At 51.3% G+C, this 24,452-nt stretch overlaps 6 protein-coding genes across 6 annotated transcripts; 1 reads left to right on the top strand and 5 right to left on the bottom strand.

Moving 5' to 3' along the window:
- Nucleotides 1–1,637: 1,637 nt before the first annotated feature.
- Nucleotides 1,638–1,910, bottom strand: P170DRAFT_26140 (uncharacterized protein). The gene has a single exon (XM_024843076.1). The coding sequence runs from the start codon at nucleotides 1,857–1,859 to the stop codon at nucleotides 1,704–1,706; it is 156 nt and encodes a 51-aa protein (XP_024710147.1). The 5' UTR covers nucleotides 1,860–1,910; the 3' UTR covers nucleotides 1,638–1,703.
- A 77-nt stretch (nucleotides 1,911–1,987) lies between these two features.
- P170DRAFT_432418 (uncharacterized protein) lies at nucleotides 1,988–2,388 on the bottom strand. Its single transcript, XM_024848257.1, has one exon. The coding sequence runs from the start codon at nucleotides 2,284–2,286 to the stop codon at nucleotides 2,122–2,124; it is 165 nt and encodes a 54-aa protein (XP_024710146.1). The 5' UTR covers nucleotides 2,287–2,388; the 3' UTR covers nucleotides 1,988–2,121.
- A 9,577-nt stretch (nucleotides 2,389–11,965) lies between these two features.
- P170DRAFT_470281 (FAD binding domain protein) lies at nucleotides 11,966–13,984 on the bottom strand (the record flags this gene model as incomplete). The annotated part of the gene is made up of 2 exons (XM_024852734.1): nucleotides 11,966–11,977; nucleotides 12,026–13,984. The coding sequence occupies 2 exons, from the start codon at nucleotides 13,982–13,984 to the stop codon at nucleotides 11,966–11,968; spliced, it is 1,971 nt and encodes a 656-aa protein (XP_024710145.1).
- Nucleotides 13,985–17,358: 3,374 nt separating this feature from the next.
- On the bottom strand, nucleotides 17,359–19,519 carry P170DRAFT_398643 (putative GABA permease). Its single transcript, XM_024846235.1, has 7 exons — nucleotides 19,301–19,519; nucleotides 19,185–19,255; nucleotides 19,026–19,139; nucleotides 18,901–18,983; nucleotides 18,454–18,855; nucleotides 18,083–18,408; nucleotides 17,359–18,031 (listed from the first exon to the last, which is right to left on the bottom strand). Exons 1-7 carry the CDS (start codon nucleotides 19,460–19,462, stop codon nucleotides 17,600–17,602), a joined length of 1,590 nt encoding a protein of 529 aa, XP_024710144.1. The 5' UTR covers nucleotides 19,463–19,519; the 3' UTR covers nucleotides 17,359–17,599.
- A 993-nt stretch (nucleotides 19,520–20,512) lies between these two features.
- On the top strand, nucleotides 20,513–22,332 carry P170DRAFT_442837 (uncharacterized protein; the record flags this gene model as incomplete). Its single annotated transcript, XM_024850487.1, has 6 exons — nucleotides 20,513–20,713; nucleotides 20,814–20,918; nucleotides 21,009–21,233; nucleotides 21,343–21,485; nucleotides 21,618–21,847; nucleotides 22,058–22,332. 6 exons carry the CDS (start codon nucleotides 20,513–20,515, stop codon nucleotides 22,330–22,332), a joined length of 1,179 nt encoding a protein of 392 aa, XP_024710143.1.
- Nucleotides 22,333–22,476: 144 nt separating this feature from the next.
- On the bottom strand, nucleotides 22,477–24,423 carry P170DRAFT_344240 (glycoside hydrolase family 47 protein; the record flags this gene model as incomplete). The annotated part of the gene is made up of 4 exons (XM_024843448.1): nucleotides 22,477–22,516; nucleotides 22,564–22,821; nucleotides 22,878–23,672; nucleotides 23,723–24,423. 4 exons carry the CDS (start codon nucleotides 24,421–24,423, stop codon nucleotides 22,477–22,479), a joined length of 1,794 nt encoding a protein of 597 aa, XP_024710142.1.
- Nucleotides 24,424–24,452: the final 29 nt, after the last annotated feature.

Here is a 24,452-nt window from a genome sequence, read left to right as displayed (position 1 = left end):
TCTTTTCTTTTTCCATTTTTCGATTTTCTTTTTTCTTTTTTTCTTTTTTGATTTATTTGAATTTGATTTTTCTTTTTAATCTTTGGATTAATTTTCATTTTAGATTATTTTTAATTTTGCAGTTCATTTTTTTCAAACTCTCTTCCGTTATTTCAGTTTTACTTTTTTTTCTGCCTGGATATCTGTCCACCCTATTTTCTATTTCCCTTTTCTGGGGCCAGCATCCATTCCCGTGAAATTTCGAGGGCAAAAAAATGAAATGAAATCTGGTCCCCGACATCCTGCAAGACTAGCTACTCCCTCCACCCGGAAAAAGAAAAACATGATTGAACCTGGAAAGACCGCCAGACACCCGGCCCCCGTCAGCTGTATATTAGCCAAGCCATCACTGACAAAAATCAGAGGAGAGGGGGAGAGAAAAAGAAAAGGCAAGAACAGGGGGGGATCCCAGAAAACCGACGATCGGGGATGGGTGTGGATACAATAGCCACAAACTACGGTCGACCGTCACTGGCCCCGTCGGCATCCAAAAGGCATGCAGAGAGGGGGGCGCTTTCACGATGAGGGACGAGGGGAGGGGGCGAGGGTACAGAGGTGACTACTACGTTAGGTCCCCTAAATTTCTTGATCGATTTATTCGATTTTATTCGATTTTTCCTCCGTCTGGGTTGGAAGGGAGAAAACCAAAAAAAAAGCCAGAAAATGAATGAATTAAAAAAAAAATAAACAAAATAAAATAAAATAAAATAAAATAAAATGAAAGAAACAGGATGAGTAATATCCGACGATCCAAAATTGATGACCAGAATTATTAATATTTAATTAATGTTTAATCTTTTTTATCGGGCCCTACTAAACATGCTCATCCTTAAGGTTGTCCGTGACAGATGGTGCCAAGGGATCTGGAGGAGATTTCCCAGAGCGTCCAAGGAGAAACGATCATTTTCTGAGGTGGCGCCGCGGCAAGAACAATTCAGAGAACACCCTGTCCCGCCGTACGAAGATCGGCCCTCCTGCACCTGGAGGCATGTATGGAGTATGGGAGGTGTAGCAATGGCGTTTCATTGCCGGCCTAATTCCCGGAATGGGAGGGGAGCAAATTGCACCCAAAAGAGGGTGCCACAGGTCTGCTGTCGTTTCCTCCGGATACTTGTCCTTTTCGTGTGGAGAGCGCTCCCCCCTTTCATGACTCGAGTCATGAAATTAGATCTTCAACGACCAGGCTCGTCTCCGGAGAAAGCGATCAATTGAGAGAAAAAAGGGGGGGAAGAGGATGACAGCATCACCCGACTTACTTTCACCCCGGCACAAAACATAGATGAAACTCTCCTAATTGATAATTAAGTTCATGCCTCCTCTGGCGGACTCACGAAGTCGAGCTTCCAGAAACATGCTAACCCCCCCTAGTCTCATCTTTCTCAAACATTGACGGGGTTTCTGGCACTATTGTCGGTTAGTGGTTTAGCGGACGTGACCACTAATGACCTCATGACTTGGGGTAAGTCACCCAGGTATTTTTATCTGACGGTGGCGACTGCGACGGTATTTCCCCCCTGCTGGGCTGCCACTTTGTCATCGCCCGCCTCTGCTTAATTAAATACCGTATTAAGTGGGGATGGGAGGGAGAGGCAGGGGGGAGAGCGAAAAAAAAAAAAGAAAGAAAGAAAGAAAGAAAGAAAGACAGGAAAAAGACTGTACCTGAATCAAGAAGGCGGAAAAGGCTTCCCGCGGTTCCTGAACACGCCGTGATTGATCGAACCAAAGTCCTGCAAAAAGTAATAACGCTCCTGTCGTGCAATGAGGTGGCAAGAAACCAGGGAAAACCAGGGTGCAGGGAGTAGTATCCGGAGACACGCCATCTTGCCCGAACCAGCTAGATGCTTACCACCAGCGCAACGACGACTGCATCCAAGCAGCAAGGAAGCAAATCGCCTCACAGAGGAACGGTCCGGAGCAGGTATAGCTGCAAAGTCTATAACAGGGAGAGCAGAGGAAAGCGGGGCTTTGGCAAGGTTCACCTTTTGTGGGAGTAGAAAGAGGAAATTAAAATAGAATAAGAACCAACCCGCATTTCAGCTGTAGGTTTAATGGCTTGCACGGAGACCGGAGTCGGCCAATCAACTACGGAGTAAACTGAGGAAAGGAAATGTTACAGGAGGGGGGAATTCCCAGGAGAAGAGAACGAGAAAGAACAGGAACCAGGGCCACTTGGAGCGAGACCGAAAAAAAAAGAAAAAGAAAAAGAGGAGCGATCGCCCGCTGTCCCTCACTGAGTGGGATCCACATCGCTTGGTGTGTCAGTCAGTCAGAATAGGACGCGGAGGGTGGTGACTGGTGACTGGTTCGAGCCAAGCTAGCAGAGATCACAAAATCGTAGCTTATCCCAGAGACCCAAAAAAAAAAAAAAAAAAAAAAAAAAAAAGAGGGACAAGTGGTGCGACATCTCTCTGGGATCCCAAAACCAAGGCAGGCGGGGGATGCATTGGGTGGACGAAATGAAACCCGATGGGAAAGAGGCTGCAGCATCCGAGTCCTCCCGCTGCAAGGTGATTAACGGGCAAGTTCGATCGAGCAGTGGGAGGGGAGAGGGAGATCGATCACGGCGTGACAAGAGGAAAGAAGGGCGAGGCTGTGAGCTGGATGACAGACGCTAAGTCACGTCGTCGAGTCTTGGCTTGTCGACAAGATGTTCCAACTTCCTGGACAGGGAAGGCCCGATCGCCGAGGGGTTCCTCTGGATGGACCCCACTTGGCGATGTGGTGTGCCACGACCCACTCGCGCGGTCGGAGGGTGTACAGAATACTGCGTAGAGTAACGATGGATTCAGAATAAATATATAAAAGATAATACGAATCAGGATAGCAGGCAAAATAAATAAGAAAAATAAATACAGAAATAAATACAGAGTAACCCTTGATCTGTGTAGCCAGATGATAATCGTCCCCGTTCAAGGGTCAAATTATCAACTTCATCATTCCCCCCTTGACCACGGAGAAATCGAAATCGAAAAAAATAAAATCGATAAAATAAATAATCCCGGATATCCAACCCGCCTTGCTCCTCGACTCCGTCAGTCCGCAGGGCTGCCAAATAGCTCGTCACCCATCCTAGGCACAGACCGACCACATACCAATTGGAAGCGTTATTGCAGGTCCCCCGTTCACAAGGGATGGTCCCCCCCAAGGGCGGAAAACCAAAAAGGTGTGCCCAACTAATGCAGACGAAGAGTGGCCGGCCGTGATTGGTGTAACGGCACCCATCTCTTATGCGAGATCCATTGCCCGTGCATATGACATCTCAGGTTGTCGGCTAGAAGGTGGGTAATGGGCGAAATTGACATGCCGCCAGCAGCCCTCCAACGCCAATCACGTAAGTCCGTGTTGGTGCTGCCCCTGTACCTCCAGTGGACAGACGATGGCCGAAGGGAACTAACGCAGTCATAGACTGCCTGCTACTACCCTACTGTGGAGGGCTGTCATCGCCATCGCCATCATCTGATGGAATTGACAGGGAGGCAGAAAGAGGGAGCGCCAAAAATGGAGGCTGGACAAAGTTCGGTGATGTGTGTCCACCGACCTGGTTTCCTCCGTTACCGAAGCAGAATTTCTCCCGTCAATCGTCATAAAAATTTATTAACGAGTTATACTCACATATTAAATTAATAATTCCCCCCTCGAGGGTTGACTTCATCGGCACCACGAGGATTATCCGTTCCAAGGTTCGGCTTAGCTGATCGATGGGTCATTGGAGTTTAAATTTATAACGAAACCACCACGAGAAAGCGTGCCATGAGTGACAGGAACGACATTTGGACCCAACCGGATGCCGACAGCAGAACCGGCGCCGATCATGCCGCGAAAGGGGAAGGTGATGGATCACGGATCATGGCTCATGGATCATGGATCATCGAGACCGAGATTGTGTCTGAGTCGGACGGGGTGGCCCCTATCCGGCGGAGGCGAGACGCGAGTCCAGCCTACCGCGTAGGGCTCCTTTTCGGATTCAGGAACGTTTCGGCGGTTACCAGAAGCAGTGGTGAGTGAGTTCGGGGGCAAGCTGAAATCAGACCACCGACTCAATCAATCAACGTGGACAGCTGAAAATTGGAGTCGGCGGCGGAGAGGGAGTGGAATCCTTTTCAGTCGGGTTAGCGCGTGGATTGACTCGATTCACCAGTCACAAATCCCCAGTCTGTGACGCATCTCCACCCGCTGGAGACGATCGGACACTCCATCGGCCTTCGTCCCGACTCATTGGTTCTGCTGCTCCTTAGGCCCGGCCATGACGTCCAATGGAGGCCCTCGTCTAGATCGTGGGCATGGTTAATTAACCATTCCTTTGGCGATTAATCTATCAGAGTTTTCGGCGATGGGACGGCACCAATCCATGCCTGATAAAGTGGTCGGTAGCGCATGTCATCGCGGCCGGGTGCCTGAGGTGGCAGCGTTCTGGAAGGCTTAAATAAATTAACTGGCATTCCGTCCGATTCATCACCGAAATATCAATCCTAATCAGTGTCCACCTTGTTTCATTCTGACAAGATTCCCGGAATTGATCGATATTGTCTTCATTTCCAGGCGACCGCGCAAACCCAAAAATCTCCCAACTCCGGGTCAGGGCAATCGGATTCACGGAGCTATTCCTGTCAGTTGGTCAGTGTTGAACAGGGGGGAAACGCCAGAGGACGGGAGAAAATTGGAAACCCAAAAAAAAAGGGACACCCCCAGCCTTGTTCGGCCTGTCTCCGTCGATCTAGCAAATCCATCGGGAGGATCCCTCCTGTCGGAGGGAATGGTATCAAACTACCCAACCCAGCAAGGTTCGCACGATGGCAATAACCTCCGGACTGATAACTCAAAAGAGAAGAAAAGAGGATCGCCGACTTGCCTCGAGATGGTAGGCAGGGCCGCGCCGGAGGGAGGCAGAGTTTGGTACGGCCAAAGAGAAGAAGCTGGCGGACAACAGAGTTTCTCTGGGACGACCCATGGCCCAAAGGCAAAGCCACCCTAGACCGAGCATCCCCGTCCTAGCCGGAGCTAAATGGAGGCACACCTGCCTCGTGGTCTGGCACCGATTATTTGTCAATGGCGTTGGCCGCTAAGAAGGCTTTGACACACAGGTGAGAAGGACGACGGGGGGGGGGACTGAATCAGTGATTCGCCTCCAAAAATAACCCAATAGTTTCATGCTATATGAGGTCGTTTCCAATTCTTTGGGTCAGGCATTGGGGAGGACTGCAGAAACGCATGGGGGATGTTTCGACCAGAGTCCTTGTGGTCCCCGGGAGAGTGCAAGATGAGATATCGTCATTCTACATCCATACATACGGAGTACTACATACTCGTAGAGTCAAGGGGGTGGCTGGCCAACTTTTGGTGACAGGCCAACCCTACCGAAGGCAACGCCACCGGGGAGGGGCGTCTCGGAAAAGCCCCCTGCGGCTTAGCGCTGGCTGGAGTCCTTGGAGCCTTGGAGTGCCTTGGAGGGCCTTGGAGGGCCTTGGAGTAAGGGCGGCAGATCGGTCCAGGCAACCTCATCAATAGCCGACATACGCCGTGGTGACACTGGTGAAACGGGTATACGGAGTAGACCTACTTGAGTCTACAGATCCGTCCAAAGGCATTGTCAAGCACAGAGACTCGGAAATCCCGTGCGTCGCTCTGACAGGCCGAGTCAGGGAATTTGTCATTCAAAGTTAGGGTTGACAATCCGCCCTTGTTTTTTGCAAAGTCTATTGCTTTGGCTATTTTGGTCTGTCAAAGGACGTCTCCCGAACACGAACGCCGCACCTTTCCGCTCCCGGTCATCTCGTGTGTCCATCGCCCATGGTTCATCGGTCGTTGAAACCCTCGCGAACTCAAACTGACATCATTTGAGTTCCAAAATGTCTCACCACGAGTCCATCCGCATCGAAAACCCCCGAAGTTTTCCCAACTGCGCAGTGCGAGGGTTAAGTTTGGTCCAGTTCGCGACGCCGAGTGATTTCAATAGTGTCTGCATAGTGCCAACCTTAGCCTGTCCGGCGTCGCCCCCACTTCGCAATGCCTTCTAGAAATATACTAGCCACTAGGGCGCCCCCTGCCCACGCTTCGGATCATTCCACTTCTCGCGCAAACTCACGAACTATGGTTCCTTGACTCAGGCTTTTTTGTATTGTTTTTCGTGCGGATGATCGACGCCGGATTTCCCTGCATGTCGCTCACGTCGCCTGGTCTTTTGGATCTACCACTTGCCTAATCCGGCCTTCTCGACCGTTGGTTCGTGCTGCATATCCCTATACACTATCGCCTCTGACCATGCGCTTGGGTGGGAAGTCGGCGTCAGAGAAACTTCACGCTATCGATTTGCAAACCCGGTTCGACTTTCCTACTGCAGACTCTCGTCCTTTCCGCCGGGTTCCCATGTGGCTGACCATGGGATTGTTCACGATCCTTGCTTTGAGTTTACCTGGCTTGCGGTGTCTTTGACTCTTTTGATCCGTTTGATTGAGATCTCCCCTCCCTCCTTCCCCCTTTTTGGCCTCTCCCCCAGGTTAAACCCGGGGGTTCATGGCGCAGGTGAACGGTTCACCTGGAACGACGATCAGCTGATCGAGTCATTCCGGCCGCTTTTTGGGGCTCCTCACTCTGGCTCTCGTCCTCTTTCTCCGCCATTTGACGGATGTCGTGATGTGTCGAGGTCAGGGGGTTTTCGGCATTTCGGTGTCCCCTATTTCTGACATCAGAAATAGTAAAAACCTTGGTTTTGGGTCTGGTCGTCCTCCGGGTTTAATCTTACTGCCTAGACGCCAGTTCTTTAGTTGTCAGGTCCGATGACGGCTACGATATCCGTTCGATGACCCCAAGCCCCAAATTTCGATTCCGCCTGCCTGTCTTTGCGTCTGGCGTCTCCCATATTTGCATCTGGGCTGAAAATTGTCACCAGGTCCGTCATCCTCCTGCGCTGTGACTCTGGCCTGTGACTGACGAATTTTGGTTCCGTCCGGTCCGGTCTGGTCTGGGAGTATACATAAACCATACCTCGGTGACCGTGGCCCTGAACCAGACCCAGAGATGGCGTCCCAAGCAACAAAGCCTGGCTGGATGTCCAGACGATCCTGAAAACCTGCGGGAGATTTACCATCCAGTGCCGTGTTTTTACAAAGCGTGTTCCTGTCCATCATTATTTCGTCGCGTCCACCTGGCTGGGCTTCTATCATCGGACCTTGGCTTGGGAAATTACCCTGCGAGGTACCACTGAACACCGCACGCCCATATTCAAGTCTGATGGGTGATCATAATAGAGAGCCGAGGCTTGTCCCTGGACAGTTGGCTTGCAGGATGGACGTGGATGTATCTCTTGTTGGTATGGCTTGTTGCACGTGAGCCAAATAGGCAGAGCGCTGGATCTCATGTGGTTTGATCCCACCTACACGTGTGGTTTCGTTGGCAAGTCAATTGTCTGGCAGTTGCTACCTACTCATAATCCGCGATGTGGGTTACCCCTTCTATTAACAAGATGACAGGCTGCATGGCATAGCGATAGAGAGTATATAGTGTTGTATGTACAAAGCACGAAATCCGCAGATACCTGCACTTCCTGCCTGCCTGCGATGGCTGGGCGGCAGCACTCGTCAATGCTTAGGTTGATTGGCATACCACATCTGCCGACCGATATTAGATTGATTTGTTGTATTAAAATAAGAAAAGGAGGAAGAAGAGGAACGGAAACCATGTTAGCCCAATCAAGCAATCGAGTTATGATTGGGAAAAAGAGTAAAGCAAGAGGAATGACAACACTACGCACCCAAAAGTAAGCGAGAGTTATTCCTCAAGATGTAATATATAGCAGACACGCCTTCAACACTCGGCCAAGCTGCCATTGTTAAAGAAAGGAGAATTTATGTGGAATATAAGGCAACACCTTCCATCTTCCACATACTGGACCCTTCACCCGCACCACCCATTCAACATTATCATAATCCAATCCAGCTCAGGTCGCTATTGTATATTTTTATATACTATATTGCAATACTATAGCTAACGTTAAAGGGCACTTCGTGAAGTAAGAGCTTAGGAAAAAGATTTTGGCCTTTTCGGATACATATATTTTTGGTCTCCCTTGCGGTTTTGTAGGCACCTCAGTGCACAAAAGCCCTGTTTATCCATATCCCATGGAAACCATAAGAATAAAAAACGTATTTCAATACTCTCTATGAGTCCAGCTTCCTAAACACCCTGTAGTTATATCCGAGGTCTTTGCCGTCTCGGGAGAGGAACCTGGTAAGCAAGATTGCCCCAACTGCCTTCTGTTCTTTTACTATTTTACTACCTCAATGTATAACAGCTAGCAAATTAAAGTACATATTAACCTTACCGAATACTTCGCTATTTCGAAGCTTCACTGAGCAGCTTGTTCACCTCCGAATGTTGTAAATTGACACAGCGATATATATGTACCTATACGTACGGGTGGTGCCCGATAGTAAAATTCCTTGATATTGGCTTGAAGTGTTTTCCTCGTGATCTAGGAACATCATTCTGGGAAGCGTGTTAGCGCGGAAAGCCGATAACGTAGGAAAGGTATCATATATAGTAATTTTAGCTTAAGGCCGGTCGAAGCCACTCAAATATGTCCTTCGCATTTCGTGCATCCTATCAGTCGCCCATGCAGTAAGTCTTACTATGGTCAACCAAGGCCATAAAGGATCATCAGCATTTATCCGTACTCCACCGACTGACATCATAGTACTGTCCATGATTAGCCCAAAAGAGCCCTGCTTATGAGCCCTTAGGATAAGACGGTCTACTATTTGTTGCCTCATAGCACCATAGTTTAGCTTCATCTTAGTAGGGTTACATTTACTCAAAAGTGGAACTGATGGTAAGACATGTGAGGATTTTCAGCCTTGAAGATATCGCGTCTCTATAACTTAAGCATACACATACACTACTCATTCAGTTCTGAATTAGATAATACACTTTATATCTGCTACCTTGCTTTGAGTCCGTATATTATGTTAGCTGACTTTGATGGGCTACCTTGAATTCTATGTCCTGATAATGGTATTAAGATAAGGGTCTTGACAGGAAGCTAATGTCGTAGTTCATATAAAGTGGAACCTATACACTAAACCACTGAACCATTCACAATATTACAAGTCTATAACCCCTATGCAACTAGTTAGGCTGATGCCTAAAACTAGCCACCGTCTGTTAAATACCCTTGTAGGCCCACCAGTAGTGATTTGAATACTACCATCTTGTACAGAGTACGGACAAGCTAGCAAAGAAGCGAAAAGTCTTTATCATTCCTGCTCTCAGTCCACTATAAAAAGGAGTGTTGTCGCACAATCTCAAGATTTATCCTCCCCAATGGTTATCCTTTTAGAATTTTATTACTTTATTCTCCGAGTGACGTCCCTAGTCACTATATTTTTCTTGATTATTATTAACGGCCTCCACTACTATGTTATTCGTGAAGAATGCGCTGATCGCGACTACATGTTCTCTAGTAATATTAGCTCAGGTATTATTTTTGCCCTCCTCTATTGATAGCCAGACCCTCTTTATCGAAGGCCAGCCCCTGCCAGATAAATGGTTCCGATTGATTCTCGACAAGCCTAGCACCGAGCAGAATCTTACAGCAAGAGACACCACGCAGAAAGCAAGACGCAACCATACTCTCATATCATCACCCGAACGAAAACTCTAGAAAGCTTAACTCTCACTCATCCTATCCTCACAACAAGCGACCTGGATTATACCATGAGCACCCCTTTCCACCGTATTCTAAACAGCGAAGTACAAGCAAATATGAAACCCTCGCCAAGCTTTCACTGACATTTCCGCATCCACGGCTGCCCGAAACCCAATTGCTCTTTCTACATCAGGTATCAGGCATGACCACCAGTGCGGATAGACCGGAGCACGAAATACCTACTACCTACTTTCGATCATGTACTCTATTGTATCTAGACAGAGTAAGGTGGGTTAGGTTAGTTTGAATTCCTTGCGATTTAACTTTACATGTCAAGATCAACGGAAATTTGGGATAGCAATCGATTGAGATAGGGTTATCGCCGCGACCTCTTCCTTCTTTCTAGAATGTACTTCGGGTGGGGACACTTGCATGGTTAAGATCCGCGGACTCCGTGCTTATCCAAGATTTAATGGAGGGAATAAGATTAACTCTTTCTGGAGGGTTAGGTCCTTGTGAAGTCTGTCGAGATAGGTCCATCTCCTACGTCAGTAGGAAAGACAAATAAAATCACGCAGCTAGGTCTGAGACAAAGATAACTGGGCTCGGGGGATCTTTCTCCCCAGTCGTGTCATATCATGTCATATCATATCATACAGGCGTGGCAAGATAAACTCAACTCAACTCAACCCAATCCACTCCAATCCAATCCCCAGATTTAACCTAAGATTCTCCCGACCTCGGCAAATACCTGTTCCTTTTCCTGCTGGCGTCTGGAAATGGAAAAGAGAACCTGGGTCGTTCTAATTCTATCCTACCCATTCCTTGCAACTGTCTTTCTGCGGGCAGAACTCTCCCGCGATGACACGAACCTAACCTAAGATTAGCCGGAGGGTCGGCGATTCCTCGTCCCCTGCTCTGTGAGTTAGATTAAATTGCCATCTTGGGTGGCTGCCGAGGCTAACTAATGTGTGGCATATGCTTACTTTGTTGTCTGTTTCCTACCTACCTACCTACCTACTAGGGTGTTTTGCTGACGATCTATGGCGTCAATACTTAGTATCCCCCAACCCTCTCTGGATACCTACCTGTCTGGTTCAGGTAAAGCAAGAGCAAGCCCACGCACTCCGCGGGCCCCGTGCATCTTGATTCCCATCAGCGAGCTACCTTAATCATCCCAGCTACCACGTTCCTTGTCGATGAGGACGGAGTGGGGATTGAAGCTTATCGTAGCCTAGACACCGGCACTGAATCAGATGGATGTGATATAGTTTGAGAGATTAGTTGGTTCCGAGAAGGTGGACAGGAGGGAGTCCGCAGTTCTTGATGCGATGTAATGGATAGTTTCGAGTGCCTTAGGTATGTACCTAGGTAGGTTACAGGGTTTACTTTCTTTCTTTTTTCGAGACCCCATTCAAGTAACTAGCGAGGATGCTGTCAGGAGGAGGGAAATTTTCAAAACTCGAGTACAAGGTTCAAATATCTAGTACGGTACCAGGGCAGCTGAATGAAGCTCCTTCTAGAAGCTCATTTTAATTCCTTCTAGATTCAGATAGAGACGATGAAAGGAGATTGAAGAAGAATCCGAACCCCTTCTGAAAACGGTTGGTTTTTCTTTGTAGGATCTATTCCATGCTTATCATGACAGGGACGCGGTATACATCCCCGTGTCGGAAACACTTCTCTCTAAACATATCATGATTGGATTCACCTCTAGACTGGTTTCCTGGGTTTAGCTATATTAACATAGACCGTCTGTCCTTGACATAAATTAGACTAGTAAGTTAAGATTAGATTATTAGAGCTAGCTTTGTATATTTGTTATGGGTTTAGATCCTAGGGTTAAGATAACTTCTACTTCTATGATATAGGATCGAAATGATATGCAGCTGTAGATTAGATAGACCATGTATTTCAATCGGAATAGGACGGAAATGATCTTTCAAATCAAATGTCAACATATTAGACTACATCTACAATCACCATCAATCATATGCAATCTCTTGGATTAGGTATTGCTACCGTATAATCTAAATGCACAGCCTGAACCTAACAGACAAAGAACTCCGGCACAGCCAGAAATGGGCAATAAACAGTAGAAAAGAACAGGTAAGAACAGAAGCCACCCCGCTAAAAGCACGCAGATATCCAGAACCAGAAACAATAGTAACAATGGCGGTAACAGTGAGAAGAAAATGAAGCAAGCATATGGATGAAAAATGCAGAGGGACTGAAATCAATTCAGCCAGAGATGGACATGAAGGATGTACAATTTATGGTGACAGTTTACCAAGTTTCCTGATTGGAGTTAGTTAAGTCGAGATGAGGTTGAGGTGAATGACTTACGGCAATATACTGGCCAGCTTCTTTCTTGTTCGCCCAGAATTGCTCGGCTTCTTCGACGTTCAGGTTACCCTTGGCCATGGCGACGTCGACGAGAGCAGCCTCGACGCCCTCGCCCATGCCCTTGCCGCTTCCGCAGACGAAGACCCGGCCGTCCAGCGCGTTGATGACGAACCAGACCAGGTCGGCCTGGTGGCGGACCTCCTCCTGGACGTACATGCTCTCGCCGCGACGACTCTGGACGACCGTCCGCACCTTGTCCTCGTCGACGCCCCACTCGCCGCGGTAGAGCTCGTCGAGCAGCGAGTCACGCACGCCCTGGAGCACCCAGACCTTGTTGGCGCAGTTGGCCGACTGCAGGCGGCGCTGCACGAAGCCGCGGAACGGCGCGATGCCGACGCCGGCTCCGATCAGCAGCATGGGGCCGTCGGACGCGAACCGCGTGGCCAGCGGGTTGGCCATCAGTCCGCGGAACATGGGGACGTGCAGGTCGAGCGTGCGAGGGTCGATGCCTCGCTTCTCGGCCTGCATCACCTGCTGGGCCAGGCGCTCGAGGTAGCCGGATCCCACGCCGGTCCGCATGCCGCCCTTCCAGTCGTCCGACTCGGCCACGCTGACGGCCACTTCGACCAGACGGCGGGGCTGGGCGCCCTTGGTGCACGAGAGCAGGGGGTCCTGCGAGAGGGAGTAGAAGCGGGGCATCAGGGTGTTGAGGACGGAGAGAAGGTGGTCGAGAGGAGGCTGGGCAGACGGGAAGGCGTGCAGCAGCTGCGAAACACTCACGTGCGACGCGGTGCGCAGGTCACAGAAGGCACCCTGGCCCTGGGCGGAGGAAAGGAACATGAGGATCTGCTTCTCGTTGACGTCGCTGGCGTACTCGGCTAGCAGGCGGAACAGGCCCTTCGTCGGGGCGTAACTCTGGATATCCGCGCACCAGTTGAGAAGCTCTCGGCGGGTGGTGATCAATTCACGCGGCTTGTCGTCACCCCAGATGGTCGGCCAGCGGCCCTTGGCGGTGCGGACTGAGACCTTCTTGTCCCGGATGGACTTGGGGACACCGAGTTGGTTGAAGATGTCGTCCACCTCTTCGTCCTTGTTTCGAGGGCACACGCCAATGGCACCACCCACGACGAAGTCCACCATGCCGCTCTCGGCGGGATAGTCCGTGACGTCGATGTCGAAGTGATATGTGCGCTTCTCGGCACCGGCTTTGGTGAGCTCTCGGGCATGGTGCAGGGGGGCCCGGAACACATTGTAAGGGGGGTGAGGCTGGACAAACGGAGGCGGGTGATCCGCGGGTCCCAATTGCATATCAACGGCGGATGCCGGGATAGCCGAGAAGGAGACGGTCTTCTCGGGCAGCTCGGCCACGTTGGTCAGCTCGCTGTCCATCGTGAGATATTCCACGTTCAACTTCAGGCCCCGGTAGGCCTTGTTATCGGGGGCAGTGATGTAATTGACACCGGAGACGGGCTCCGAGGTTCGCCTCAACGGCTGGCTGCGGCAGCATCCACCACCACAGCAAAGCGGCTGCACCTTCTGCGTGCCTCCGATGCCGACATTCTCGAGAAGCCGTCTCATGTCCTCGGAGTTCTGGGAGATTAGAACGGTGGAGGCGCGGCGTTCACGGCCCGAGTCATTGTCACTGACCGACTGCTTGCGTGCTAGGGTTTCGGTATCCGACTGGAGACTTGTGGCGGGCGTAGAAGGCGACTCTGTGTTTGTGCTGGTTTCGGTATCGGCGGAGAAGCCATTGAAGGTCATATCAGTCACCGATAAGGACCGAACGCCGCGGGGTTCCTCGGGAACCGGGTTATCTGGATGAGAGGTGGACGACACGGGAATATTCCGGTGGTCTCCATTGATGACGGGCGAGGACCTCGGCGCATTGGTCCTCACCGGGGGTTCAAGTACTGCGTGAACTATTTTTAAGGTCCAAGTAAGCCATTGGATCTCGATCATAAGGCAAAAGAAAAAACCGGGGTGACACAGCCGATGTACAGCCGAGCAGGGGACCACATACCCATTGGGCCGGTTGACGGTAGACGAAACGGTAAGAATATGGAAAGAAACTGAGGAAGAGAGACTGGCAAGACCCAAGGCAGAGAGATTGAAGCGAGTCGAGCCTTGAAAATTCGAGACGTGGTTGCAGGTGGTATGGTTTAAAAAGACCAGCCAGGGAAAAAAAGAAAAAAGGAGAACTGGCGGAGCCGAACGGCTGGGGACGGACTAAATTAGACGGGTGGGACAGCTCAATGACCGTTTTCCGAAGCGATCTGACTGATCGTAGGAAGGGGGAGGAAGGGAGCAAGTGGGATGAGGCGGGAAGTCAAAGGATTCAAGGAATAAGTTCAGAACTAGTCGAGAACTTGGGCCGGGGGCAAACCGGGATGGCGGTTCCGCTGGGCGCTAGAGAATGATGCGTCTGAATAACCGGGGGCTGATCATTCGGGATCGGTTATCTGCTTTAGGAGATTTCTGGATGACACAGGATGCAATGCGAATGAAGCGAGGCGAGAGAAGAAAAGAAAGGCGAGAGGACGAGAAGAGAAGAGAAGAGAGGGAAAACGCACAATCGAAGCCAAACGAGGCCGTTTGCCACCAGCCGCGGTGAGTAAACGTCATTACCGCCGCCGTACCGTCTGTAACTTTACCCGGTGGAATCGGATCTGGAATCGAATCCACCAGCAATCTTCCTGCAGTTCCGGGCGATTATTATTATTATTACTTACGGAGTATATTGGAACTTCTAACTACAGGCTAATGCACGGCTGACTATGGCGGCTGGGTGATAGGACGGTCGGACCCTGGCCATCGTGGAGGTGACAGTTGTTCAGATCTGCAGCTAGGCGGGAGAGATTACTCTAGCGGGGGGTTCTTTGCAGTAGCTACTGGCATGGGGCTCTATGCGGTACCCTATGCGTAGTCCGCCATCCAGGATAAAGGAAACGAAGGAACTTTTTACTGAGAAAGGGGCGAGCTCATGATTCTTGCCCGGAGCGGATGGTCCATCCATCTGATTAGGAGGGATTCCTGGGCGTTTCGGTACGGTACGGTATCGATCTAATCTGATCCGGTTTCGACCATTTAATTTTAATCCTCGGTTATGTGGACGTGGACATTCCTGCCTTCCACCCGAGTGCCCATGGAGCGGACGGAGTACCAGGTAGTGACGGCGACTGCTTGCATCCGTTCATTATTTGACAGGGTTCCTTCTCCAGGGATCATTCTCACAAGATGAGCCCAGCATGAAATCATCCCCAACACCCCCTTTCGGGCCCTCTCGGCACGTGATCCCCGGAAGCCGGCACCCGGATCAGATAACTCGTTCAGGATCCTTTCGCTCCGAGTCACCCCACCACGCGTGTCACCCCATCCTCAGACATTCCCGCAGGCTCAGGGAGTACCCGACCCCTTTTTCCGTCTGCCATACCAGCCAGTACCCTGTGCTCCTATCAGTCCGCCCGTCAGCTGGTGGTTTGAATTCTCGGGTAAGCAGGATTACATTCATTCAAATTGCCGTGTCCGCAGCCGGCTATCATGTGACACGTCAATAACCCGGGTGGGGCGTGGCCGATGTCGGCGCTGGATCATATCAATCTGATAGCCTGCGGTGCCGTCATCGGCAGGTGGCCTGCCGTTTTGGGAAGCCCAATGCAGGCTTGGCCCAGCGTCAGCACCCAATTTTCTTATTATTGATAATGATCTGCCCAACCAGGGCTGCACGGTTTGTCCTGCCCTTAGTCGGGTTTCTTTTCTTTTTCCCGGTTTCTAGAACTTCGATTCTATGGTGTTCGGGGTCGATCATCGCTGTACTACGACCAGCCCTGCTATATGATCTAATCCTGACATCCTCGATTCGTAGTCTACATATGCGCAGTCATGCCTGACGTTGAGAGCCATCCATGGATCCTACCATACCTCCAACCCAACCCGGAGTAAACGCTCATTGAGTAACCAGCAAACGACGGCAACATGACAGGAAACCTCAGCCAGCACTCTGTCCTACCCACCATCCCATCCCGTCCCTCCGCACCAAAATAAGACAAAACAAGAAAAAAAAGATTAAAACAATAAACTTCAACCCGTCTGTCTGTCTAGAACTCTCCCAGACAGTGACTAAAACTCCACTATGTCCACAGCCTCCGGACGAAGTACGTTTCTATTAGTTAGTCGGTCTAAGTCTATCCCAGTGAACGCGGCTCAGGGCTGTTCTACGAATAGGAGTGCTAGCTGCCATCCGTCCCGTTCGGCTTATCTGATTGAAACTAAGACCGGGTGGTTGGGTCTGGTCTGCACTAGGCTGTACAGCGTACTTTACGAGTACGAAATAGCCTACTCTGGAGCATCTGAGGTCGAGGTTTACTTTCGGTCCATTGCATGTTGACCTGTTAATCTGGTCCTAGCCCTAGATTCCTACACAATTCTCCGTACATATGCTCCAGGTCAGAGAGACTAGTCGAGCAGTAATGTATTGAACAGGTCTGACTTTGGGTAGCTTGGCTAGCGTACGGACTTCCGACTCGTCGTCACACTAGTCACGAAGTAGGGGCTAGTCACTGATTGATAACTCTCGGCCGCGCTGATCGTCGATGGTCTATTTCTTAGTCTTAGTCTTACGGAGTATTTCTGGTGCGGGCTTGGCCCCTGGCTGGGTGGGTACGCGGGTTGGGGCAGCTCCAGTTGTTGGGAGTTGGGCTTCTAGAAGGTGTTTCTGGATTCGTCTAGTCTGCTTGGGGCTTGGTTTTAGGAAAAGAAAAAATTGGGTTCTTGGTGAGGATCGGTGTATGACTGATTATAAAGTGGATTCTAGGCTTGTTCAGCTCGCTTTTCTATTTTTTTTTTTTTTTTTTCTCTTACGGTAAAAGTACGTGCAGAGTGTGGCTGGCTGGACATGCAAATAGGGATGTACAGTCTGAGAAAGGACAGATAGCCAATATGTATGCACTCTAGGTATGTACGCAGACCTGATATCGATCCGTGAAGAGTCGTACTTTTGTCTCTCTCCTCATATCATAATCTCACCTGTTCCGCCCTTGCATATTATGCATTCTGCAATATTTTTCATCAACAGTCCCAGACTAGCGGTGATGATGGATTTTGAAGGACTTACGCGTCTAGGTGCTCCGTGCTCGATCTAAATATACCATGAAATGTCTTAAGGATTGGATGTTTGCCACTCTACCGTGCTTACTGAAGTGGAAGTGTCATATTGAGATGTTTGGCGTGGTGTTGCCATATCCAACATGGTTGGTTCTAGAACAGAGGCTGGATGCGATCCCTTCAGATGCAGGCATGTGCTTATCCTTGAGGCAACGACGTTTCCGGAATGTTTGATGGGTCTGGAAGAAGGTAGGTGTGTTTTAAAATGGTTTTATGATCATCAAACATGCAGCGAGTTTCAGCGCCACTCACTTGAGGGAGGCCTTGTGACCACCCCTTGCTGGATTCATTCTCGACGAAGAATCTCAGAAAGTCTACCTACCTACCCTACCGAGGTAGGTAGCTTCCATTCATTCGTCATATGCACCCTCATCTGAAGTCATTCATCGCACCCAGAACATCCCATCCATCTATCTACCTCCTCTTCACCAACGCCACCGGCGCAATGAACTGCCTCCGCCCTTGAACCACATAATACGCCGACGCGAAACAAATCACCCCCACGTACATCACACACCCCCAGTTCATGCTCTTCGCATCAAACTCCCTCGTGAGCGGAAAAAACGCAAACACGAAGATCGGCAGCAGAAAGACCAGCGCGGCGACGTTGATGCCCAGCCCAAAGGGGCCGAGGGACCAGCGGCGCGGCGGCAGAGGCTCGTGCCGAAGACGTTTCAGCAGGACGCAGGCGATCGAGATGATGTAGGCGGACATAAGAGAGGTGATGGTCAGCGAGATGATGGCTTGCAGGGCGACGAGCGACCCGATGTTGATTAGCGATAGGAGAATGGTGACGGCTAGGGAGACGAGGACGGCGTTGAGAGGGATGTTCCAGGTTGGAGTGACCTGTGTCTCTCAGTAGTTGTGTTAGCAGAGGGGACACAGGAGAGGACGTACGTAGGAGAAGAATGAGGAGAATGGGACGCCGCCGTCTCGGGCGAAGGACCAGAGCTGGCGCGAGGCCGTCGCGACCTCGGTGATGGTGCTGGCGGTTAGGGTGAGGATCAACACGGAGGTCATCGTGTTGGTGGCGGTGTAGCTGCGCGTCGTGTTCTGGATGATCTGGATGAAGGGGTAGCCGGTCGGGGTAGCTAGAATGCCGCTGACGTCGCCCATGGTGAAGCAGATGGTGATTATCATGGTGAAACCCAGGACGGCGTTGACGCCGACGGCGGCCATCATGGCGTTCGGCAGGGTTTCAGACGCATCTTTGATCTCCTCGGCTGTGTGGGATTAGCGGTGGATGCTGGTGATAGGGGGATACTCACACATATGAACCGAGCAGTCATAGCCGATCATCGAGGTGATGGTCGTGGACAGCCCAACCATCGTCGCGGTGGCATCGCCGTTCCATCCGCCGCCGTTGTAGAATTCGGTGAAGACTGCTCGAGGGTTGTTTCGAGGCGCCAGCACCCACAGTGGAATGATAATGGCAAAGAGTCCGACCACATGCAGGATCAATATCAGGCCCTCCACCATGGGCAGGCTCTTGGCTAGGAAGGTATTGAAGAAGATCGAGAAGCCCGTTATGGCGACGACCAGCAACGTACCATGCCAGCGTTGGAATTCGTACGTGGGATCGTCCAGCACGATGAGCCCTTGGATGATCGTCCCGGCGAGAAAGGCAATGGACACGATTGCACACTGCCAGCCCATGACGCAGAGCCATCCTGAATCGTCAGCGTGCATGGTGTATGGGTTAGATGCAGGCATACCTGTTATATAGCTGAGAAATTTCTGACATCGACGAGGAGCAAATTCGGATACCCAGTGATACTGTCCACCTGATGTGGGAGCCCTAAAACGTCAGACAAACCACTGCTAGAGGGTCAGAACCTACATGGATGCCATCTCGGATATACTGGCAAAGACGAGGGAGAATCCTGCAGTGACGATGATGAAGCCCCATACCAGCCCGGCCGGTCCTCCATTCATCAGGCCAACGTTCAAAAACCTGTCTGCATCAGACAATTTCTTAGACTTTTTGCAACAGACATACGTCAAGATCACTTCCCACGTCGCAATGAGAGTGCACGCAAACCCCAGGATCGAAATGAAGCGGAAGTTTCTCTACCGACTGTTATTGAGGAACCTTCAAGAGACCGGTGCGCTCACTCGTAGGACCTGCACTCGGCCCAGATCACTCATGTCTCGTTGATCAGTCGCCGTCCCCAGATACTTGGGCGGGACTAGAGTCTTTCGGCCATCCTCGACATCGCGATGGGCCTGTGCTTGCACTTCCACTCTGGTGACATTTCTCGTCTCCAGGGCCATCATGAACGGCAGTATTCCACATCAGTGAGAAAGCTGGAAATTCGACGAGCACTCACAGAGCAAAGTAATCTCGACCTTATACTCTGCAAGTCTAATCACAATGACACCATGGACCAAAGCCCGTCCTGTCATGTAAGAGGTGCAAGAGGAGAGCAGACGGTAATGACAGGAGGATCTCATCCCATCCCTCCAACCCATCATCCCTGCATCTGCTGCCTAATTCTCCGTGCCAGCCAGAGAAACCTTAATTGCTTCTTGTCATCGTTTCATCCTCATTCGGCGTCCGGCGGCTTCCTGAACCAAAGCCTGGGCCCAACTGGATCGCTCCCGCATGGCCATAACTATATCTCCCTTCTTTATACCCCTACTCTCCTCTTTCGAAAATGAGACCTAACAAATAACCCATGTCAGCCATCACATCCCTAAAACAGAGCAAACCCCGACGGAAAAAGAAAATCTCACTGCTCAGCTGTGTGTAACACGGCCACACCAGCCCGTGGGTGATTGGCCACCACGCGGCCGATTCATGACAGCGCAGATCCAAAATGAGATCACGAGGGATCTGCGTTTTTGCGCTGCAGTCGTCCAATAGCGGTAGGGGGTGTCGTGTGTTTTTTTCTCGTGCGGGTTGCGCAGACTCGAGCTTGTGTGACCGTTTGAGGCGCTGCTCTGAGGACGTGGATATAGTGGTTATGTTTTGGGGAGGCCAGGTCGGTGAATGGGTGACAGAGGGACATTGGGATTCAAACGGCAGACCCGTCTCATGGACATGCAATGTCTTGCGTTTCTTCTCTCATCTACGAGGGTTTCGTTTATCTCTATCGATCCCTTAGAGCTGGTTAGCTCACCTCACACAAACCCAGTAATCCATCGAATCCGGGCAATCCCACCTCAGAATCACAAAGAGAAAAAGAAAACGAGAAAGAAAAAGAAAAAAGAAAGCAACTCGAAACTCCCACCATGCACACCCAATAGAACAACCCAGACATCCTTCGCATTTGCGTCTGCGTCTTGACACCTGCGCATGACCTCCTTGTTCAGTCAGACTCAGACATGAGCTCCGACGTCGCCATTCCCTCGGGCTACTCTGCGCCCTTCCAGGTCGTCGACGACGCTCACCACGGCGCCTGGGTGATCATCGCCACGGCCTTTGGGCTGGTCATCGCGCTGGTGTCGTTCCTGATCCGCGTGTATGTGCGGGTGGCGCTGAATCCGCCCTTCGCGGTGGACGATGCGGTGCTGTTGGGTGCTACGGTGGGTTCATCTCTATCTGCAACTACAAGCGTCGAGGGATATTGCGTAGACTGCGGAGAGTTTGGTATCATCCATGAACTAACCAATAGCCACGGAATAGATCGTCACAATCATCCAGTCAACCCTCCTCTTCGTCGCTGTCGACAAGGGCTTCGGCACCGCCATCGACCTGCTATCTGATAGGGATGTTGATACCGCGCAGATTGTACGTCCCCTCTCCTGCCTCCTGGGTATATTCAATACAATACTGCGGAGGATCAAGCTCGGATCGTCCGTACTAACGGAGTGACGAAAGCTGATCACCACCTCCGACATCCTCTACCTCGTCGCCATCTACATCTGCAAGGCCTGCGTCGTGGGAATCCATCTGCGTCTGACGCCGCAGAAGCGCCAGGCCCGGTTCGCATGGGCCACGCTGGCGCTGTGCACCGCGTGGGTCGTGACGGCTGTGCTTGTGATCGCGGTCAATTGCGAGCTGAATCGGCCGTGGAAGGGGACCGGCGCGCAGTGTGTGGATTTGGTGAGTTGGTCTTGTCCTTCATTCAAGTCGTCTTTCTGCTGTGAGATATTTCAGAAAGAGAACCAGAACTAGAAAGCTCATGTCGATTGACTAATGTTCTGTATGACAGCTCCCCCGCTGGCAATTCATCATCACCATCGACATCCTCACCGAGCTCCTTCTCTTCAGCCTCGCAGTGACCCTCCTCTCGGGTCTCTTCATGCCCCTAAAACGCAAGATGGCGATCGGCTGTGCGTTTCTGTTTCGATTGCCGTAAGTCTACTTTCCCTTCCTTTCCCTTCTCTACCCTTTATTCCCCCTAGGGCTGTTATTCCCAAATCCCCAGATCCCCACCCCACCCCATCCAATCCAATCCAAACCAAATCTAAAACCACAAATAAATAGATTAATCCTCCCCTGCACGCTCCACCTCATAACCCTGACCCAGAACCTACACTCGGGCGACGCGACCCTCGCCTCCGTGCCGCCTGTGATCTGGGCGCAGGTGGAACTAGACTACTCGCTGGTCGCGTGCAGCGTGTTTTGTCTGAGGCCGTTCATGGCGGCCGTGAGTACGAATTACGGGACCGCGGGGGATGGGAATCTCGAGAGTCAGAGTCATAGTCATAGTCATAGTCAGGGTCCGAGTCAGAGTGGCGGGTCGAGTGGGTGTCGTTCTCATCGGTATGGTTATGGTCGGTGGAAGCGGAGAGGAGGGGAGGATGGGGAGAGGGCTGGGCAGGGGGGTCATGGTCATGGTCATGACAATGGGAATGGGAATGAGATTGAGAATGAGAATGGGCAGGGGAAGAGAGATGAGAGGGAGGGAGAGGAACAGGAAGAAGGGGGGAAAGGAAAGGGCCTATCTTCGGGATATGCGAGTCGGGGGCTACCCGGCGAAGGAGGACTGATACGGTGGTTTTCGAGAGTCGGGAGGAGTGGCACAGAGGAGGGGATTGAGCTTACAGACGAGACGCAGGGCCATGATGGCGATGGGAAGATGGTGATTCGCAAGGATGTGCAATATTCGGTCGAGTTCAAGAAGAATAGTCGATCGGAGGATGACGGCGTGTTGCCGGACATGGAGTATTGGGATCGGTATTTAGATCCGAGGCCGTAGGGTTAGGATCAGGCATGGATTATATATAAAGTTGTGATTGTATCTTCATTGGTGGTTCATTGTAATATGATATGTACTGCAAACCGATGCAACCAGCCCTGAACACCATGCGCCTGAAATAGAATTGACAGAGAGAGAGAGAGATCACGGAGTCGGGCGCTTGAATGGATGAGCCTCGGTGTTCCTATCATCGTTAGCATCCATAGGTAGACAGGCATAGGCAGAACATACAGTACGTATTCGTCCAGGCTGACCACGCTCGGCTCCGAGAAGATCAGATAGAAATACTTCAGCGTCTCGGCCAGCCAGAAACTCTCCATGTAATCCATCTGCTTCGCCTGCGGATCGCGCACGTCGTCGATCGCCGCATGTCCGTACGTGGCGCGCGTCATCTTGTCGATGCTCCGGAACATGCGCCACGCGGCGTCCTGGAAGCTCTTGTCGCCGGTGATCCGGTACATGATGAAGACGGATTCGATGGCCTCGGGTCTGGAAAAGTCAGCATCTCTTTATATGTATATCTGTGCGGAAAGGCATATACGTACCGCAGCTGATAGCCCGCATCCGGGATTGCATAGATGCCCGGCTGCAGACCATGGCTTTGAATCAAAGACTTGGCCTCGGCGACGGTGTCTTCCGCTTCCGAGCCCTTGGCCAGTCGAAAGCGCAGATCCCGGTACCATTGCTTGCGATCCCACTGGCAGTTGTTCATGTCCTTGCAAGGACTGACGTACATGATTTCCGGCATGATCCCCGTGGGCATAACGTCGTAGCCCCAGATACATCCGTCGGTCAGCTTGCGCGCAGTGTCCAAATCCTCCGGGCGATCGAACACTTTGGCTCCGATGCCCACTGTGCCTCCAAGGTAGCATTTGAGGTGCTCGACCTGGGGCTCGATTTTCTCGCGGCCGTGCGAGAACGTCGTGAAGATGTTCCCGGGGAAGAGGATGTCCCTGCCATCCTCAGTCATCCCGCGGAAGAGCAATCGATCTTTGATCTTGTTCATGGCCGTGTTGTACATCTTGCGATACTGGTTGGTCTGGGCACCCAGCAGCATGTGCTCTTTAGGAAGATATTCGTAGGTGGAATCCGCCATGGCGCCGACGCTGAATCGGTTGTCGGAAAATATCATGTCCTCGCCATTGAACGTAATGGGCCACAAACCGGGCAGTTTGGTAGATGACTGGGTCTCCTCGAGAAGATCTGTCAGTCTCTGGGCGGCGTCGTAGTACTTTGAATCGCCTGTCAATTGCGACAACCGCGTGAACTCCAAGTTCAGCGAGCCTATTTCCGCGGTGATGGTATTACGACTGGGATGGATGCCCATGCCCTCGGCGGATCTATACCATCCAGTTAATAACCTAACATTGTACTGATAAGTCGAACTTACCTGGTCCATTCCCACCGCGATTGCGGAATTCTATAGCGAGTATCAAACGAGCCGTACAGCATGTCCGCAACCTCGATCGCCTTGTTCAGCAGAATCGGGTGACTGCCATTCGTCAAGTCATAGGCACCCAAGAACCCTCCCAGGTAGCGAATATTCGTCTCGAACACGTTAATCTGAACGGCATGGGTAGTGGTGAAGTCGATATGGCTCACAGCCTCCAGCGCTTCCTCGAATTCGCGCTCCAAGCCCAGTATGACCAGCGAATCGAGAGAATCCACCAAGGTAGCGCCCCATCCGGCGAACGACTCTCTGGAATCACCGCTGAGCGGCGACACCTCGTCTCGCAGCCATGCGCGCTCCCGGTATCCTTTCCACGCGTGTTTGAATGCTTCCTTCACGGCATCCTGCCGCTTCACTCGCTTCCAGCGGCCAAACCACGACTCTTTGGGGAAGTCATACTGGATCTGCGGGATGGGCGACGGAGCTCCCGTCGGGAGAGGCGTGTACTCTGAAACCGGCCATTTCTCGGGTTGTTTCGTCCAGTGGATGCGGCCATCTTCTTTCAGCGATTTTGGCGGGTATTGAGGGGGGTTGTGAGAATGGATGGACTGCTCGCGCTGCGGCAGACTTGAGAAAAGTACATAAATCAGAGCGATGAGAATGAATGTCGGGAGCGCGTAGCTCCGTCGGCTTATGATCATGATAGACAGGTAGAAAAGGAATAAATCCA

This window comes from Aspergillus steynii, assembly GCF_002849105.1.
Source record: "Aspergillus steynii IBT 23096 chromosome Unknown P170scaffold_1, whole genome shotgun sequence".
In the NCBI taxonomy this organism is placed as follows: domain Eukaryota; kingdom Fungi; phylum Ascomycota; class Eurotiomycetes; order Eurotiales; family Aspergillaceae; genus Aspergillus; species Aspergillus steynii.
This window is presented reverse-complemented; position numbering and strand designations above follow the sequence as displayed.